The sequence below is a fragment of the Felis catus genome, chromosome E1 (genome assembly GCF_018350175.1).
Source record: "Felis catus isolate Fca126 chromosome E1, F.catus_Fca126_mat1.0, whole genome shotgun sequence".
In the NCBI taxonomy this organism is placed as follows: Eukaryota; Metazoa; Chordata; class Mammalia; order Carnivora; family Felidae; genus Felis; species Felis catus.
Window position 1 is genome coordinate 39,549,690 of NC_058381.1, and position 17,799 is coordinate 39,567,488.

The following is a 17,799-nucleotide window of genomic DNA, read 5'->3' on the forward strand; positions in this document are numbered from 1 at the left end:
AAATTTTTCTGCATTCACTTCCTCCACTCTTCTCCTCCTACTCACTCCTGAATTTTGGTCCCAGCACTTTATTGAAATTACTCTTAAAGATTGCTAATTATCCCACATCTCCAATTCAGTCAGTGTTTCTTGTGTTTATTCTCCTACACTATCTTAGGCACATTTGATACTGACCACCCCAGGTTTACTGAGCTCTGAACAATTGCCTTCTGGGAATACTTCTATTAGAATATTTCTGTTTGCTCCTGTTCTTTCTTCCATTCAGTGTGTCTGTGCCCTAAATTTTGTCATTCCTTATAGGTTTGTGCTTGGTCTTCTTGTTTCCTACACATTCTCCTTTGGTGCTGTTATCCCTTCTTGTTGCTTTGGCTCTAGGTGAATGGTTTCTAAACATACATCTTTAGTGCTGGCCTCTGCCCCATTCTAGACCCACTGGGCCTCACTATGCCCAGAAGACATTTCTACTGAGAGGAGGCTCTGTCATGACTTCTAGTTCAACACTCACACTTTGTCATATCAAAGTTTGTCATCAGACTTTGTCTTTTCTACCTTTTTTCATTACTTACTAGTGGAATTACTCTGACTCATGCTCAAGATTGCTAAGAAATCTTTAATTTTTGTCATCTTCTAACAGTTCACATCCAACAAATTACTAGGTCCAACTGAACGTACTTCTGCAGTGTCTCTTGAAGCATTTATCTCTTCTATTTTCTTTTCACGATCATTTTTTTTTTTCAGTTCAATTATTGGATTTTGGTTCAAGTCTTTTTCCTCTCTGTCCTGGTCAGTAGGCAGATCAGTAAGTCAAGGCACCATTCCTAAAACACACCACCATTCATGTAATTGAAAGAATGTGGGCTCTTGGATTCAGATATATCAGCATCCAAATCCCAGTTCTGCAACTTCCTGGCTGTGTGATCAATGCAAAGTTCATTCTCGCTGAGCTGCCATTTCTAAGATGGAGACATGACTTGTGTTTCTGTGAGTTTAAAAACGTGGTTTAAAATCCATGGACTATAAACTAAAGCTCCTTTGCCTGACATGTGTTTCTTCTTGAGGTAGGTTGTACTTACCTGACCTGTTCATTCTTTTATTTTACTGCTCTTCTCCTTTCCCTCCTTTTGGTATTTGCTCCTACTGTTGTCTCCATTTGAGATTATTTGAGATCTTGCATTTGCCAAGAACAATGGACATCACTTTCAATTAGAGAGGTTGAGAATGAAGTTGGTAAAAATATAAATTTTCATGACCTAATAAGTGAATTTGCAGAAAAGCAAGCCAGAAAAATCTGCTGATTGATCAAGAAATCATATTAATAAAGCAGCATAGCCTATTGTATTACATAAAATTATGACATCAAAAATGTTATTTCTTTGTAATTTGTAAGATTATGTGACATCTGTATTACTAAACCTCTATTATATAAGTAATACAATGTTTTTAAAGAAAAATATTCATGTTTTAGTATCTCTCACTGAACTTTTTCCTGACTTTTGAACAAGGGACCTGACATTTTCATTTTGCATTAACCCCTGCAAATTAGGGAGCCATTTCTAGTTGTCAGATTCTTCCCTGGGATACCTGAAGAGTTCTAGAGAAAAGACCTGCAGATACTTGAATATACCAAAGAATGCTTACTGCACAACCACTCTGGAGTGATGATACACACACACACACACACACACAGCCTCAAAATATTTAGGGCTTTACTCTTAAAGATGAGCAGAATTTCAGAAATCACCATACAATGGAAAACACTTCAACATGAAAGACAAAGATTCAAAGAAAGAAACAGAAAAATGGCACTTGGGAAACAGATAATAAAGGAAGCTGAAAGAAAACTTAAAAAGCAAAATAAAACTACCTATCATTAATGTCCTTAGAAGTAACAAAAATATTGCATATTTGAAACATGAATACAGGGGCGCCTGGGTGGCACAGTCAGTTAAGCGTCCGACTTCAGCCAGGTCACGATCTCGTGGTCCGTGGGTTCGAGCCCCGCGTCGGGCTCTGGGCTGATGGCTCAGAGCCTGGAGCCTGTTTCCGATTCTGTGTCTCCCTCTTTCTCTGCCCCTCCCCCGTTCATGCTGTGTCTCTCTCTGTCCCAAAAATAAATAAACGTTGAAAAAAAAAAAAAAAAGAAAAAAGAAACATGAATACAGTACCATTAAAATTGAACAGCACAAGAAAAGGGCTTTCAGAATTAAAAAATAACTTCCAAAACAACTTCAATGGAAGAGTTGGAAGGTAAGCTTAAAAAAAAATCTCCCTAACTGTTGACAAAAGACAAAAAGATGGATAAAAGAAAAGATTAGAAAATTAGAGGCTTAGGGGCGCCTGGGTGGCGCAGTCGGTTAAGCGTCCGACTTCAGCCAGGTCACGATCTCGCGGTCCGTGAGTTCGAGCCCCGCATCAGGCTCTGGGCTGATGGCTCAGAGCCTGGAGCCTGTTTCGATTCTGTGTCTCCCTCTCTCTCTGCCCCTCCCCCCTTCATGCTCTGTCTCTCTCTGTCCCAAAAATAAATAAACGTTGAGAAAATTAGAGGCTTAGTCCAAGAAGAACAACCTTAAGTAAATCTTTCAGAAAGAGAGAAAGAAGACATGATGAAGAAATTATATTATAAACATATTCTATAATACTACTCATATCTAAAGGACCTAGCTGCTAAGTTGAAAGAGGCCACCAAGAACTATGAGTAATAAGTGAAAAAGAACTGCCGCACAGCATGTGCTCAGTTTATTTCAGAGAACCATGGAGAGAAAGAGAACAATTAAAATACCAGAAGAAAAGAGAACACAACCAATGATGTGGAAATCAGCATGGCTCTGAAATTGTCAACAGCCCTGGAAGTCATGACTCCAAGGAAGAATGCCTTCAAAATTCTACTTGAAAATGATATCCGGGGTGTCTGGGTAGCTCAGTTGGTTAAGCGTCCGACTTCGGCTCAGGTCACGATCTCACGGTTCATGAGTTCTAACTCCACATCAGGCTCTGTGCTGACAGCTTAGAGCCTAGAACCTGCTTCAGATTCTGTGTCTCTCTGTCTCTCTGCCTCTCCCCTACTTGTGCTCTGTTTCTCCCTCTCTCAAAAATAAATAAACATTAAAAAAAAAAAAAAGAAAGTGATATCCAACCTAAAATCCTCTACGTTGACAATTAATCATGAATGAGGGTGGAATAAAAATATTTTCAGACATGAAATTTCTCAAAAAATTTACCTCCCTTACACACTTTGTCAGAAAACCACTAGAAGGGAAAATGAACAAGATAAGGGAAAGCTTAGAATCCAAGAAATGGGGTCCCAGTACAAGTGCACTGAGTGCACATCCCTGATGATGGCTGGGTACTAGGTTGAAAGAACAAATACAAGATGGGAAGATTCTGAGTGTGAGATCTGCCAGGGATACATGAAAATGATGGGTGGTTTTGTTTATGTAAGAAAGAGTATGAGAGATTAAGATGTATAGGAAACTTGGCTAGTAAAAATGTTAGAAAAATATTGCTTGCATGAAGAGCAAAAAGTTGTCCAAGAAAACATGGTGTATACTGTTCAACATAATAACGAACGATATTTACTTAGTCATAATGATGAAGATACCGAACATTGATTTAACCAAATATTATGGTATAACTATATTAGGAGAAGAAGAAAGGTAGTAAAGGCAAAACTGTCAACTTTCCTTTAAGAGCACAATATATAATATCTACAACCAATTGAATAATGCATATTATTTTAAAATATAGAGATAAAGATGACAAGGAGCAGCTAAATGAGTTTTAAGTGGTTGCCTGTGGAAATCAGGGCTTGAGGTAAAAGAAGGGAGAGAAAGGACACTACTGTCTTTTGTTTTTACTTTTAGCATGATTTGACTGTTAAAGTACACTCATTACTTTGGTAAAAAGTAAAAATTCATTTAAAACTAACCAAGAAAAAAATAATCCCAAGTTTCATTGTAAGGTACAGAGGTTTTATTGTAAAATTTACAAACAAAGTTGATACAGAATCCAGTTTAAAATATAGACACTGTGGGGAGCACCTGGGTGGCTCAGTTGGTTAAGTGTCCAATTCTTCATGTTGGTTCATGTCATGATCTCATGGTTTGTGAGATCCAGCCCCATGTTGGGTTCTGTGCTGACAGCTCGGAGCCTGCTTGAGATTCTCTGTCCCTCTCTTTCTGCCCCTATCCCTGGCTCATGTTCTCTCTCTCTCAAGATAAATAAATAAACTTAAAAAAAAAATAGACACCATAGTATCTCTATGTCTAGCAGTTAAATAAGACTAGATGAAATATCCTAATGCTGAATAAATTATTGTAAAATGTCTTTTAAATTCATATCTAAGCTCAAAAGAAAAGAAAAGAAGTCATTTAAAAAGAGAAAACACATATAGCTGAAATATGAGTGGTGAGCAAACACAAAAGCTCGAGTCATCCTAGAAATATACCCAGAGCAGAAACAGATTTTCTGCTTAAGAGTTCCATTGAGGAATAATATTTGGACCTGACCAAGTGTCATAGCTGAACTTGAGACCACCACTTAAAGCTGTATATCCCGAAAGCCTATGTCTTCAGTAGAAAAGATGATGTTACAAAAATCTCCTTGCTGGCCAAATGGAGAAACCAGTAAATCATTCTGTCACTGATGGTACTGAGTAAAAACTCAATAATATTAATGTTATTGATATTTGATGATGACTTGTAATCATGGCATTACTCTGATACAGTCTTACAGCTTGAATTCATGCCCACTTACTCTGAGAACCCCAATCCAAGAAATTCATTTAAGATGTTTTCAGGTTGGTACTGCTCCATAGTACCCTGGGGAAATCATCTATGTCCTGACCCTGCAGGACTCCCAAAGTCAAATTCCAACCATATACACACTCATAATGAAATAAACGTGTGAGGAAACAAACACATATGACTAAGAGCCAACCCTAACTATAGTCTACAGAATAAGACATCAAAGACCAATGATAATAAGATTATAAGAAAGTGTATGCAAAAAAAAAAAAGTGTGGTTTTTGTGTTTAGGGAAGTGAAAGAGAGAACCGCAGGTGTTACAAATGAATGAGTGACTATCAAAAATGACTAGGTAAATTTGAAAAAGAAATGAGAAGAGAAAATAAATGGATAAAGAGCATTAGGAGGACACTTATCATGATGGGCACTGAGCAACATATAGAATTGTTGGATCACTATATTGTGCACCTGAAACTAATAGAACACTGTGTGTTAATTATACTTCAATAAAAATAAGAAATGGGAAATATAATAACTAAAATTGAAAATTTTAACTGAGCATTAAGCAACAGATAAGACATAACTGAGAAGAAAATAAGTAAATTGCAGGGAAAATGATAGGGTATTCTAAATGAAAGAGAATGAGACAGAGGGAGAGCAAGAGAGAGAGAGACTGGAGAGAAATTTTGGCACGCTTTTCGTTGGAGTCACCCTAAAGACAACACTAACAGAATGGGACAATGGGTAAGAATTTTCTAGAATAGACTAGAAATAGTCCTCCAATAGAAGAAGCAAAGTGAATTTAAGAATCTACTTCTAGTCACATTATAGTGATGCCGAAGAACACCAAAGACAAGGAAAAGACCATAAAGCAGCCAGAGAAAATAGAGATCATCTACAAAGGAACCATAATCAGACTGTCAGCAGCTTCCATTAGCAACAATAGAAATTCAAAGACACTGGAATGATCTCTACAAAATATTAAGAAAAGATAATTCTCACATTAAAACTCAGCACCAAACAGAAATGTCTTTCAAGAATAAGGTGTGGATTCTGGGAACTCATGGCAATAATGGCAGAATTCTTGAATTCTCACATAGAGATCACACAGAAAAATTATATCACAAAACCAGAGACCCATGTACAACTTTTATTATTTTTTATTTACTTTATTATTGTTTTATTTATTTTGAGAGAGAGGGAGAGGGAGAGAGAGACTCCCAAGCAGGCTCTGTGCTTCCAGTGCAGAGCTTGATTCAGGGCTTGATCTCATGAAAGGTGAGATCATGAGCTGAACTGAAATCAAGAGTCAGATGTTGAACCAACTGAGCCACCCAAGCACCCTCCCTCCATGTACAACTTTTCTAACAAATCTAGGGGGCAAGGTATTATCAAGAAACCCAAAATATAAGCTGATAGAACAAACTACCATTAGCCTTAAGACCTGCATGTTGGAAGCATTTCTGTGGGAAAAAGAGGGAATCCAGAGGCACCTGAAGGGTCTGATTACAGCAGAATGATGGAAGGCCAACTGAAAATGACAGCAGGTGAATTTGAGGAGGAAGGTGAAACTGTAACTTGAAACTGGGTTTGCCACTTGGTGGGTATTGAGCCAAAAGACACAACCAAGCCAAATAATAGCAAAATCAAGGGTTTTACTTACAACAGGTAAGGAGAACATATGGATATTTGCCACAGCAGTGTCTCCCCAAACAACAAAATTAGAGAAGTTTTAAGCTAAGGATGCATGTGTATTCACAGAGGGACTTAGTGAGGGAGAATTTAGTAGAGAATTGGGCAAAAATCATCCTAAGTGGACATAGTCTAGGTCCTAGTTGATTGAAGTCATGGGGGCCAGCATGGTCAGCATCATCCATTCTCTGCTCTAGTTAGTCTGGTACTGGAGTGCTCAAAGGGGTTTAAATCTTGTGAAAAAACAACTCAAGGATGTGTGTTAGGTCAATCTTTACTTTTGAAACAGCACTGGAAGGCTTATTATTGATTTGTTGCCTCGGATGTGGTTACGCTATTCCCTTGCCTGGTGGAGATTTAGTTGTTGCATTCCCTTTATTCCCTTAAAATCTTGAACTACTGAGATTTTTGCATTTCTTTGTAATTCCAGCACTTCCTAGGAAGTTCTTCTAGAAGTGTGCTTGGGCAAGTTGTGCTGGTCAGGCATAGACCACAACATGGCTGGGGGCCTAAAATGACTTTTCTTATGTTGAGAAAGCTATAACTCATCTTTCTTTTTCTGGGGACCCCTAACCCTATCTGCCTACAAAACTGGGAGAATTTTGCCCATCCAGAAGTAGGTGAGTGAAAAGAGTCTTGCCATTAGGTGAGAGGGAAATAGTCTAGATTCTGTGAATTCTCAAAATTCACAAAAAGCTGTGGTTCCCTTCCAAGAGAGCATCCCACCATGAGAAGAAACCCCAGAAAGAAGAGTCAAAACTGATCAGAATAGGGTCAGTAGAAATGAAGGAAAGTGAAGGTCCAGACAGGAAATTTGAAATCAAGCCAATATATTTTTGAACACTTGATGAAAACCGAGAAAAGGGAGCTCTGTGCACTTAGAAAAACTTTGTGGAACTATATTCATTCTAGAAGTTCAGGAACATGAATTGCCTAAAAAATGAAAAAAAGAAAAGGATTGAAGTAAAATCCTACAGGGGCGCCTGGGTGGCGCAGTCGATTGAGCGTCCGACTTCAGCCAGGTCACGATCTCGCGGTCCGGGAGTTCGAGCCCCGCGTCGGGCTCTGGGCTGATGGCTCAGAGCCTGGAGCCTGTTTCCCATTCTGTGTCTCCCTCTCTCTCTGCCCCTCCCCCGTTCATGCTCTGTCTCTCTCTGTCCCAAAAATAAATAAACGTTGAAAAAAAAATCCTACAAAATGCTAGCACACAAAAACAAAAAAATTTAGGAGCTAAATTACATCTCTATAGAAAATGGGAGTATGCCAGAAAGACACATTTGCAAAACAGATTAAGATATAACCTACCATTTCAAAGTGATCTAAAGTGTGTTAAAAATGATGGAATGAAAGAAAAAAAAACTATATAAACCATAGTTGGGACACTTAGAAATGAGGAGACAGAACTTAGGAAAGGGTAAGAAATAAAAGCAAGAAATCATTACACTGAATAAGTTACAAACACAATGAGAAGTTTAAAGAAAATCAGTTCCCAGAGAAAATACATATTCTGGAAATGCACAATCTCAAATAAAATATTAGCAAATACAACTCAATAGTATATTAAATAGCATGCACTATTCCAAGGGAGCTATTTATAGAAAAGGAGGATGGCTAATATTACATGGATAAAAATGTCATATGACAAAAATCCTATTACCATCTCAAAAGTACTAAAAGGAAAACATGGGTGGGGCACCTGGGTGGCTCTGTTGGTTGAAAAGTCCAACTCTCGATTTCAGCTCAGGTCATGATCCCAGGGTCATGAGATCATGCCCAGCATCAGGCTCTGTGCCCAGTGTGGAGCCTGCCCAAGAGTCTCTCTCTCTCCCTCTGCCCTTCCCCTCTGCTCCTGTTCTCTCTCTCTAAAGTTAAAAAAAAAAAAAAGAAAGAAAGAAAGAAAAAAAAGAAAAGAAAAACATAGGCAATTTTACTTATAATATTGTAATGACAAAGACCTTTCTCAGCAGATGTAAAACTCAGAATCTATGATATATACCCCTATATCTATCTATATATAGACATACAATATATCTATATGACAATGTATTATAAAATTCTTTGTGATGGCAAAAAAAATTAAAAATCACAACAGCAACACATTTGCATCACCCAATAACAAATGGTAATTCACTTCCCTTGTAATGAGCTCCCACAAATCTCGGGTATTTGTTAAAAGAAGAGATATTGGGGTGCCTGGGTGGCTCAGTCGGTTAAGTGCCATCTCTTGATTTTGGCTCAGGTCATGGTCTCATGGTTTGTGGGTTCGAGCCCTGCATCGGGCTTTGTGATGACAGCGTGCTGAGCCTGCTTGGGATTTTCTCTCTGCCCCTGCCCCACTCATGCTGTCTTTGAAAAACAGGGGTGGATATCAGTTTGTGATTTGTGCTTTAACAACCACCCAAGCATAGTATCTGAAGTCCTCCTTCAGATGGCAACTGATTCCTTGTAAGTACACTCAGTATTGAATGTCACCGCAGCAAAAAGCAACCTGCAAGGATTGGAGAAGAACATGTGATTATTGATGAGGGACCATAAGGCAAGCTGAGGACCAAGCACAAGCTAACATTACCCCCTTCCTCACTGCCCCCTGCCTCCAAGGTGGGATATGTGTGACATTCCTCAGGCACTCCTGGCTGCCTAAGGACAAAGGAAAGGACAGAAAATAAATGGTTAAATCGATAGACTCTCCACCAGTTTACAAATATCTTAGTCAATTACAAGAAAAAGGCAATCTATCATTAGCCTAATATACAGAAACCTATAGACTCAGCTTCCTGGAGCCCCAGCATCACCCTCCCTCCATAGTGATGTGGGGAACAAAGGCAAGAAGGAAATGGCAGATACTGCTTCGGATTCTGTGTCTCCCTCTCTCTCTGTTCTTCCCCTGTTTGTACTGTCCCTCTCTGTGTCTCAAAAAATGAATAAATGTTTTAAAAAAATTAAAAAAAAAAAAAAGGAAATGGCAGAGAAAATTGAATTTCCTTGTAACCTGCAGCCCCTTGACAGATACTTGAGGCAGGCAGAGTAGTTTCTTTCTCCAGGAACTCCCTACGGTCTTAATATTAATGCTTTGCTAGAGGGAAAAAGAACCTTAGCTTGACAATAGCTAGGCCTCCTGTAATCTGTGAGTTTTTAGCATATGGGAAATCCCTTTAAGGAACTTCCTCTTGGGGCACCTGGGTGGCTTAGTCATTAAGTGCCAGACTTCCCCTCATGTCATGATCTCAGGGTTCGTGGGTTCAAGTCCCGTGTCAGGCTCTGTGCTGACAGCTCAGAGCCTGGAGCCTGCTTCAGATTCTGTGTCTCCCTTTCTCTCTCTGCCCCTCCCCTGCTCACCCTCTGTCTGTCTCTCTCTCTCTCAAAAATAAATAAACATTAAAAAAAAAAAAGAAAGAAAAGAAACTTCCTCTTGACTTTACCTCCCCCAGCCCCATAGATATAATGAGTCATTCTTCACAACCCGAGTGCAGCTCTTCCTGCCCACGGGTCCTGTCCCCGTGCTTTAATAAAATCACCTTTTACACCAAAGACGTCTTCAAGAATTGTTTCTTGGCCGTCAGCTCCGAACCCCACCATCACCCCAAAACTTCATCAATTATTAGCAGAACTCCTGAAGAACTCAGGAGCCCCAGACTTCTGCAGAGTGAAGGAAAATCAGACCTAAACACCATGGGGAATTCTCACCCTCCTCAAAAGGAAGGACAGATTTAAGTCTAAATTCTGAAGATGCGATATTTGCTTGGATCTATGAACTCAACGGAACATAAAGGAAACACACCCAGAATTTCATTTTACGTCTGTTCCTTTGCTAAAAAGATACACAGGGAATTCTGGTTTGTTCCCTTGGCAAGAAATTGTTAAAAAACAAAATTCAGCTGAGTAAATTTGAAGATCTAATTGGCTTCATTAAACAATGCATGAATTGGGCAGCATTCCACCTAGCAAGTCGAGTGGTGCTCCAAGGAGCTGTACAAAATGGAAGGCTTTTTATAGGAAGGAGGGTAAGGCAAGACGGTATTGGCAACAGAAAAAAACAAAAGGATTTTTACTTCTTCTTTTCTGCGGGAAGAGAAGGGCAGGTTTTTTGCTTTTTGTTTTATCATGCAGATGACCTCATCATTTCCTATCAGGAAATTTCAGATGGACCGTTAAAAGGTCACATTGCTGGAATAGGTTGAAACTGTAATTAAGTTTTGGTTTGCTGCTATGTGGGGGGGGGGGGGGGGGTGGCATATGACTTCATTTTAGACTTGTAATTTCTTCTTCTTTTTAAAAAATGTTTGTTTATTTTGAGACAGAGAGAGAGTGTGAGTGAGGGAGAGGCAGAGAGAGAAGCCCAACTCTGGGCTGATATTGTGGAGCCCGATAAGGGGCTGTATCTCAAGAACTGTGAGACCATGACCTGAGCTGAAATCAAGAGTTGGATGCTTAACCATCTGAACCATGCAGACACCCCTTTTCTTTTTCTTTCTTTCTTTCTTTCTTTCTTTCTTTCTTTCTTTCTTTCTTTCTTTCTTTTTCTCCTTCCTTCCTTCCTTCTTTCTCTTTCTTTTTTTCCTTCCTTCCTTCCTTCCTTCCTTCCTTCCTTCCTTAACCATCTGAACCATGCAGACACCCCTTTTCTTTTTCTTTCTTTCTTTCTTTCTTTCTTTCTTTCTTTCTTTCTTTCTTTTTCTCCTTCCTTCCTTCCTTCTTTCTCTTTCTTTTTTCCTTCCTTCCTTCCTTCCTTCCTTCCTTCCTTCCTTCCTTAACCATCTGAACCATGCAGACACCCCTTTTCTTTTTCTTTCTTTCTTTCTTTCTTTCTTTCTTTCTTTCTTTCTTTTTCTCCTTCCTTCCTTCCTTCCTTCTTTCTCTCTCTTTCTTTTTTTCCTTCCTTCCTTCCTTCCTTCCTTCCTTCCTTCCTTCCTTCCTTCTTTCCTCTCTCTTTCTCTCTTTCTTTCAACAAAATGATGACTTAGAGTTATTTGCTTTTCTTTTGAATCTTGTCACATCAACAGCGCCCTTACCACAAAGTGCAATGTGTGCTCACTGTACCACGGCAGGAGTATGACCCTGATTCCAATCCAGGGTGTGGGTTTTTTCCCCACACCAAGGAATCCTCTGGCACGATTGTCAGTAGCAATTATCCCACCGTCTACCTGGAGAGAGGTGAAGGGCTCAGTCCTGTAAGACTGCTCACTCTACCTCCAACTAGTTCAGACCTCAATCTCAAGTCTGGGCTGTCACTTGTGTCTCTAAACCACTGGCTGCAGATCACAGGTTTCCCCAGGATCCCCTCCTTGGGTTGATTATTTTGTTAGGGTGGTTCACAGAACTCAGAGAAACATTTTACTCATTAAATCACCAGTTTATTATAAGAGGATAGAAGTCAGAAACAGTTACATGGAAGAGATGTATATGGCGTGGTATGGGAAAGAGCACAGAGCTTCTGTGCCTTCTCTGGATGTACCACTCCCCCCAGGTCTCCACATGTTCATCCACCTGGAAGCCCTGCAAACCCTGTCCTTGGGGGTTTTTATGGAGGCTTCATTTCATAGGTGTGGTTGATTAAATCATTGGCCTTTAGTGATTGAACTTAAGCTCCTCCCCCCTCTCCCCCCCCCCCAGGAGGTGGGGTTGGGGGTGGGACTGAAAAGTTCTAACCTCCTCATCCCAAGGTTGGCTCATCTGGCAACCACCCTCCATGTTTAGTTTCCAAAAGTCACCTCGTTAACATCACAAAAGAATCTCGAAACCTCTCCACACCTTGGAACTTCCAAGGATTTTGGGAGCTCTGTGCCAGGAATGGGACGAAAATATGTTTCTTATTATAAATCGCTGTATCACACGAGGAAAAGCCAGTCACCATGGAGACAGTGTTTTTAAAATCAATGTGTTATGAGCACACCTGATAAGCCGGGCTGGCTTCATCACTGGGGAATCTGTGCAGCACACAAGGTTTCATGTTCCAAATGACCTCACGCTTGGTTTCATGCTTTTCTGTTACCATCTTGATAGTCTTAATAATTTTATCCCTGAACTTGGGTCTTGTAAGCGAAGGCCGCTGGGGCAATGGGACAAGTGTCTGAGCAGAGGAGTATAGAAATATGTCTGTATGTCCATGACCGAGTAAGTAGAGTTTCTGACAACCCCGAGAGGCCAGGCTTTCCTTCAAGTAGAATTTGTTTCAGATGCAGAAAGAAGGCAGCAGTGTTCTAAGAAACATGAACTTCCAAGGAAACTTATCGCATATTGTTATATCCCTGTATGCTGAAAACAATGCTATAGAAAGATAGGGCAACTCCCTGCTTCTTTTCCTGTCTCTTTGTTAATCATCAGTATGCCAATGGCATGCATTGGTAGAATGTGAGCATACAGTAAAACTTGGTTTACGAGCATAATTTGTTCTGGAGACACACTTGTAATCCAAAGCACTTGTATATCTGGGGATTTCAAGAACCATTGGCTCGGTTGTGATCATGTGACATTTGGCGTCACGCAGGACTCATGTTGCAAGACATCGCTCAGCTTATCAAGTTAAAATTTATTAGACATGTTGCCTTGTCTTGCGGAACACTCGCAGAACAAGTTACTCACAATCCAAGGTTTTACTGTTTAAAGAAGTGAAAGAAAACGAGTTGAGTTGGTTTGGTGCAGTGTTTCCACTGTTTTGGTAAGAACAAAATACACACATATTTGTAGGGGCTAACAAAAGGCAGCCTGCCCCAAAATATGCTACTTTGGCATACTATTTTAAATAAAAGCTACTTAAGAAAGCCTGTACAAGAAGGACATTCGAACCCTCCTCTCTGTCCCTCTGAAAGCAGGAAATAAATCTCCTATGTGAAACGTACCCTCTCTATACCAAGAGGTAAAGAGACATCCTTATTACCAGAGATGGGAAATTTAGAGCCAAGAAAGTCGTGTAAACAACTCTTGTTACTTTTTACTGATTTACTACCTTAGCCCTAATTCTGCTTAGAATTCCTTACTAATTGAAGCTCCCAAAGTTAAGTTTCCTTTGTCCTGTCTACTGCTCACAGATTTATTTTCTCTTTGTCCAAGAAGTATAAAAACTGCCTGCCTGGGTCATTTCTTTGGGTCTCACTTTCATTATTGGGTCTCCGTGAGCACGTAGTAAGACTTTGTTGGGTTTTTTTCTCCTGTTAATCTGACTCACGTAAATTAATTCTTAGTCTAGTTGGAAGACCTTGAAAAGTCAAGGAAGAATTTTTTCCTTTCTTTCACATGTATCAGCTATGAAATATAAATTGTGTTATTTTGGAGATTCTGTACACAAGTTAAATGTTCTTATATTCGAGTTTAAAATGGGTATTTCCCAACATAAAAATGAATGGCAAAATTTATGCCAATAAGTCAAAATTTTAATTTTTATTTACTGCGAATGACATTAAACAACAAATAAGAAAAACATGACAAGTAGAGTGTATGACTGCAGAAGACAGGAAAACAACTTTATATTTTAGTGCCTTGAATGACACTTTTCCCCCCTGATTTTTGAACAAGAAGACTCCACATTTTCATCCTGCACTTACACCTGCAAATTATGCATCTGGCCCTGTATGCTGTGTATTTGGAAGAGTATTTGAACTCCCATGTGACTGCTGTGTTGTTGGGGAGAAGTCCTGCCTTCACCGGAACTTGTCATCAGAATCAGACCACATATTACAGAAATAGGAGAGCCACTCTCCTTTTAGGGAATGTAACATCTATTAAGACTGCTTACCATACATTTTGATCCAGAAACATGGAAGGACACAGTAACTGTAATGAAGTTTTGCAGTGATGGTGGAATTCAGAGCTGATGGCCAAGAAAGAATTCTTGAAGACATCTTAGGTGCAAAAAGGTGATTTTATTAAAGCACGGGGACAGGACCTGTGGACAGAAAGAGCTGCACTGGGGTTGTGAAGAGTGACTGGTTATATATACTAGGGAGCTGGGGGACATAAAGTCAAGTGTCTTAAAGGGATTTCCATATACTAAAGAAGAGTCACAGAGTCCTGGAGGCCTAGCTATTGTCAGGCTAAGATTGTTTTTCCCTCTAGCAAAGCATTATCATTAAGACAGTAGAAAGTTCCTGGAGATTAGGCTATTGATAAGATTACCTTTTTCTTATAATTTACTAAGATATTTGTAAACTGATGGAGACTCTACCAGTTTAGCCGTTTGTTTTCTGTCCTTTCCTTTGTTCTCAGGCAGCCAGAAGTACCCGAGGAATGTCACACATATCCCAGCTGGGGGTGGGGGGTGTGGTAGTTTATACTTTGCCCTCAGCCAGCCTTATGCTCCCTCATCAATGTTCATCAACCTCGTGAGATTTTAAATTCTAGACCAGGTCTTGGTGTGTTGAATCTGGTCTGCCTCCTGGTTTTGTATAGCTCACAAGCTAAGAATGTTTTCGTATTTTTAAATTGTTGAAAAAAAAATCAAAAGAAGAGTAGTATTTCATAATACGTCAAACTTATTTGCAATTTGGGTTTTAGTGTCCATAAATAAAGTTTTTTTTGGAACACAGTGATGCTCATTCATTTATCTATTGTCTGTGGCCTTTTTCTGCTACAATGGCTTAGCCAAATAGTTGAAATAGAGACCTTATGCCTGCAAAGCCTGAACTGTTTGCTCTCTGGGGCTTGACAGAAAAAGTTTGCTTTAGAAAAAAAGCTATTCACACAAAGTTCATTGCTATGGATCTTTCCAGATATAATCCTGATTGTATGGGGAACAGTACCCTGGGAAGTATCCAGATCTCCAGTTTGATAGGTTTGCCAGTAGAATACCAGGAATGCGCCATCTAGTGATGGGATTTTTCAATCACAGGAGAATTTCTAATTTTTTTCCAGATTATTTGCCCATGTAAAAATGGTGAGATACTTAAAGATTACACCTAGGGGCTCCTGGGTGGCTCAGTCGGTTAAACGTCCGACTTCGACTCAGGTCACGATCTTGTGGTCCATGAGTTCGAGCCGCGCATCGGGCTCTGGGCTGATGGCTCGGAGCCTGGAGCCTGCTTCCGATTCTGTGTCTCCCCCTCTCTCTGCCCTTCCCCTGTTCATGCTCTGTCTCTCTCTGTCTCAAAAAAAAAATAAACATTAAAAAAAAAAAGATTACACCTAGTGAATGTTAATAATGCCATGTGATATTGACTATAATTTAAAACTAGAGTGAAAGTCAATGAAAACAGATTCCATAAATATATCCCTATGCATGTAGAAAAAACATAAATCTTGAACAATTATTTATTAGCCATGAGTGAATGGAAATGAGTGCACAATCACTTTTTTATTTATTTGAAAACAAACACCCAACACCCTGTAAAAGTGAACTAAGAAACCAGGTTATTTTTGTTAAGTGATTTATCATTAAAGGTAGAAAATAATAATTTTCTTGATATTTAGAATAATGCAGTTGTGAAGAATCCTCTCCCAAATTGTTCTTTTCTCAATGGTGGCTAGAAAGGAACCCTTTGTTCTGTTTTGTTACTGGTCATTTTAGATGTCTTTTCTTCAATGGAGTGGACTCTTGATGAAAGAACTTTACCACGTTGATCTATCTCTTCAACCACTGTCTTTACCAATGTGGTTTTGGATAACTCTAGAAATAAAACACCTGTGAATACACATATTCCAGCTAAAAGATTACATGATGAAGAATTCCAGTGGTGGTTGTAATGTAATATAATATACTATGTACATTTTTGGTGAGAGAGCATGTGTAGATTTACAATAATAGTTTGCGTGGGGGTGGGGGGTTGGGGATGCGCCTGGGTGGCTCAGTTGGTTAAACATCTGACTTTGGCTCAGGTCATGATCTCACGCTTCATGAGTTCAAGCCCCGGGTCAGACTCTGAGCACACAGCTCAGAGCCGGGAGCCTGCTTTGGATTCTGTATCTCCCTCTCTCTCTGTCCCTCCCCTGCTTGTTCTCTAAAATAAATACATAAATAAATAAAACATTTAAAAAAGATTTATAGTAATAGTTTGGGGTAATTTCATCCACTTAAAAATAATATTTCAAGTTCAGAGCACTTTAGTTAAAAGTACTTAAATGCAGACTGTTGCCATGGTAGATGATTGCCATTAACGCAAAAGTACTTGCTGCAGTAGAAAAAGAATTAGATTTAATTACCTTTGGGTGAACTCCCTGAGCCTCCTGATCCAAAGCGCTTTGATTTGGAGCATGAGCTACAAACAAAACAAAAACACCCCAGTTTATTCTTTAATATTTCTGGTTATCATTTAAGAGATATTCATTGAGTCAGGTGGTGAACATGAACTCAGGTGAACTCTGTATGCCAAAAACAGATGTTAATTTTCCATAAAGGAAAATATTAAAATTTTTGTGTAGAGGAAGTGGAAATAGTTGTCTTCTAAGGGAAGGATATAAAATAAGTTTGTTTCCATTTGATTTTTTTAAACTCAAGAATTCAAAACCCAAGAATATATATATTCATATACATATATAATATATTTTATATGCACAAGTACAAATATGTACTTTTTAAAAACATGTAGGTCCCTGGGGTTTGTATAGAGTAGTTTATTTCAGGGCAGCAGTGATATTAGGAACGGAGTGAAAGATCGGTAAAGCCTGGTGGGGAGTCATCTTGAAACCTATAATGATTAACATGGATACCAAATGGGGTTTTCTGAAGGGCTGACTGGGGTCCTCCAAGGCAAATAAGGAACGGGCTGTGCCTTACAGAATGTGGAAGAGATAACCGCAGAGGCAAGAGGTGGGCACACTTCTCTGCAGTGGGAATGAAGAAGGAATGACTTGGAGGCATGAAACATGGATGGCCAGTCCATGGTTGTGGTTTAAAATAGGTAAAAACCAGGGGCGCCTGGGTGGCTCAGTTGGTTTAAGTGTCCGACTCTTGATTTCGGCTCAGATCATGATCACGGGGTTCGTGAGTTCAAGGCTCACATCAGGCTCTGCACTGACAGCGCAGAGCCCGCTTGGGATTCTCTCTCTCTCCCTCTCTCTCTGCAACCCCCCCCACCCCCCGCTCATGTGCATGCGTGCTCTCTCTTGCACTCTCTCTCAAAATAAATAAGTCAAAAAAAAATTAAAAATAAGTAAAAACTGGATTTTCAAATGGTGTTACTTACTTCCCATCTCCATCTATCAGGCGGCAGTAGGTCTCAATTTCCTTTTCCAGGTGGACCTTGATGTCGAGCAGCTGCTCGTACTCCAGTTTCTGGCCCTCCGTCTCGGTTCGGACCTGGTGCAGCTGTTCCTCCAGGGCCCCGATCTGAGCCTGGATCTGGGCGAGCTGCGTGCAGTAGTTCCCTTCGGTCTCGGTCAGGGAGCACTCCAGGGACTGTTTCTGAGGGCAGAAGATGTCAGAGCAAGGATGAAGCCA

At 39.8% G+C, this 17,799-nt stretch overlaps 1 protein-coding gene across 1 annotated transcript in view; it reads right to left on the reverse strand.

Moving 5' to 3' along the window:
- Positions 1–15,698: 15,698 nt before the first annotated feature.
- The window catches only part of KRT10 (keratin 10), a 63,261-nt gene continuing 61,160 nt past the window's right edge, over positions 15,699–17,799 (reverse strand). Inside the window, exons 21-23 of the mRNA XM_045044175.1 lie at positions 17,546–17,763; positions 16,563–16,618; positions 15,699–16,044 (exon numbers count right to left, since the gene is read on the reverse strand). Coding sequence (XP_044900110.1) covers positions 15,887–16,044; positions 16,563–16,618; positions 17,546–17,763 — 432 coding nt within the window. The 3' untranslated portion in view covers positions 15,699–15,886. The remainder of the gene's footprint in view (positions 16,045–16,562; positions 16,619–17,545; positions 17,764–17,799) is intronic.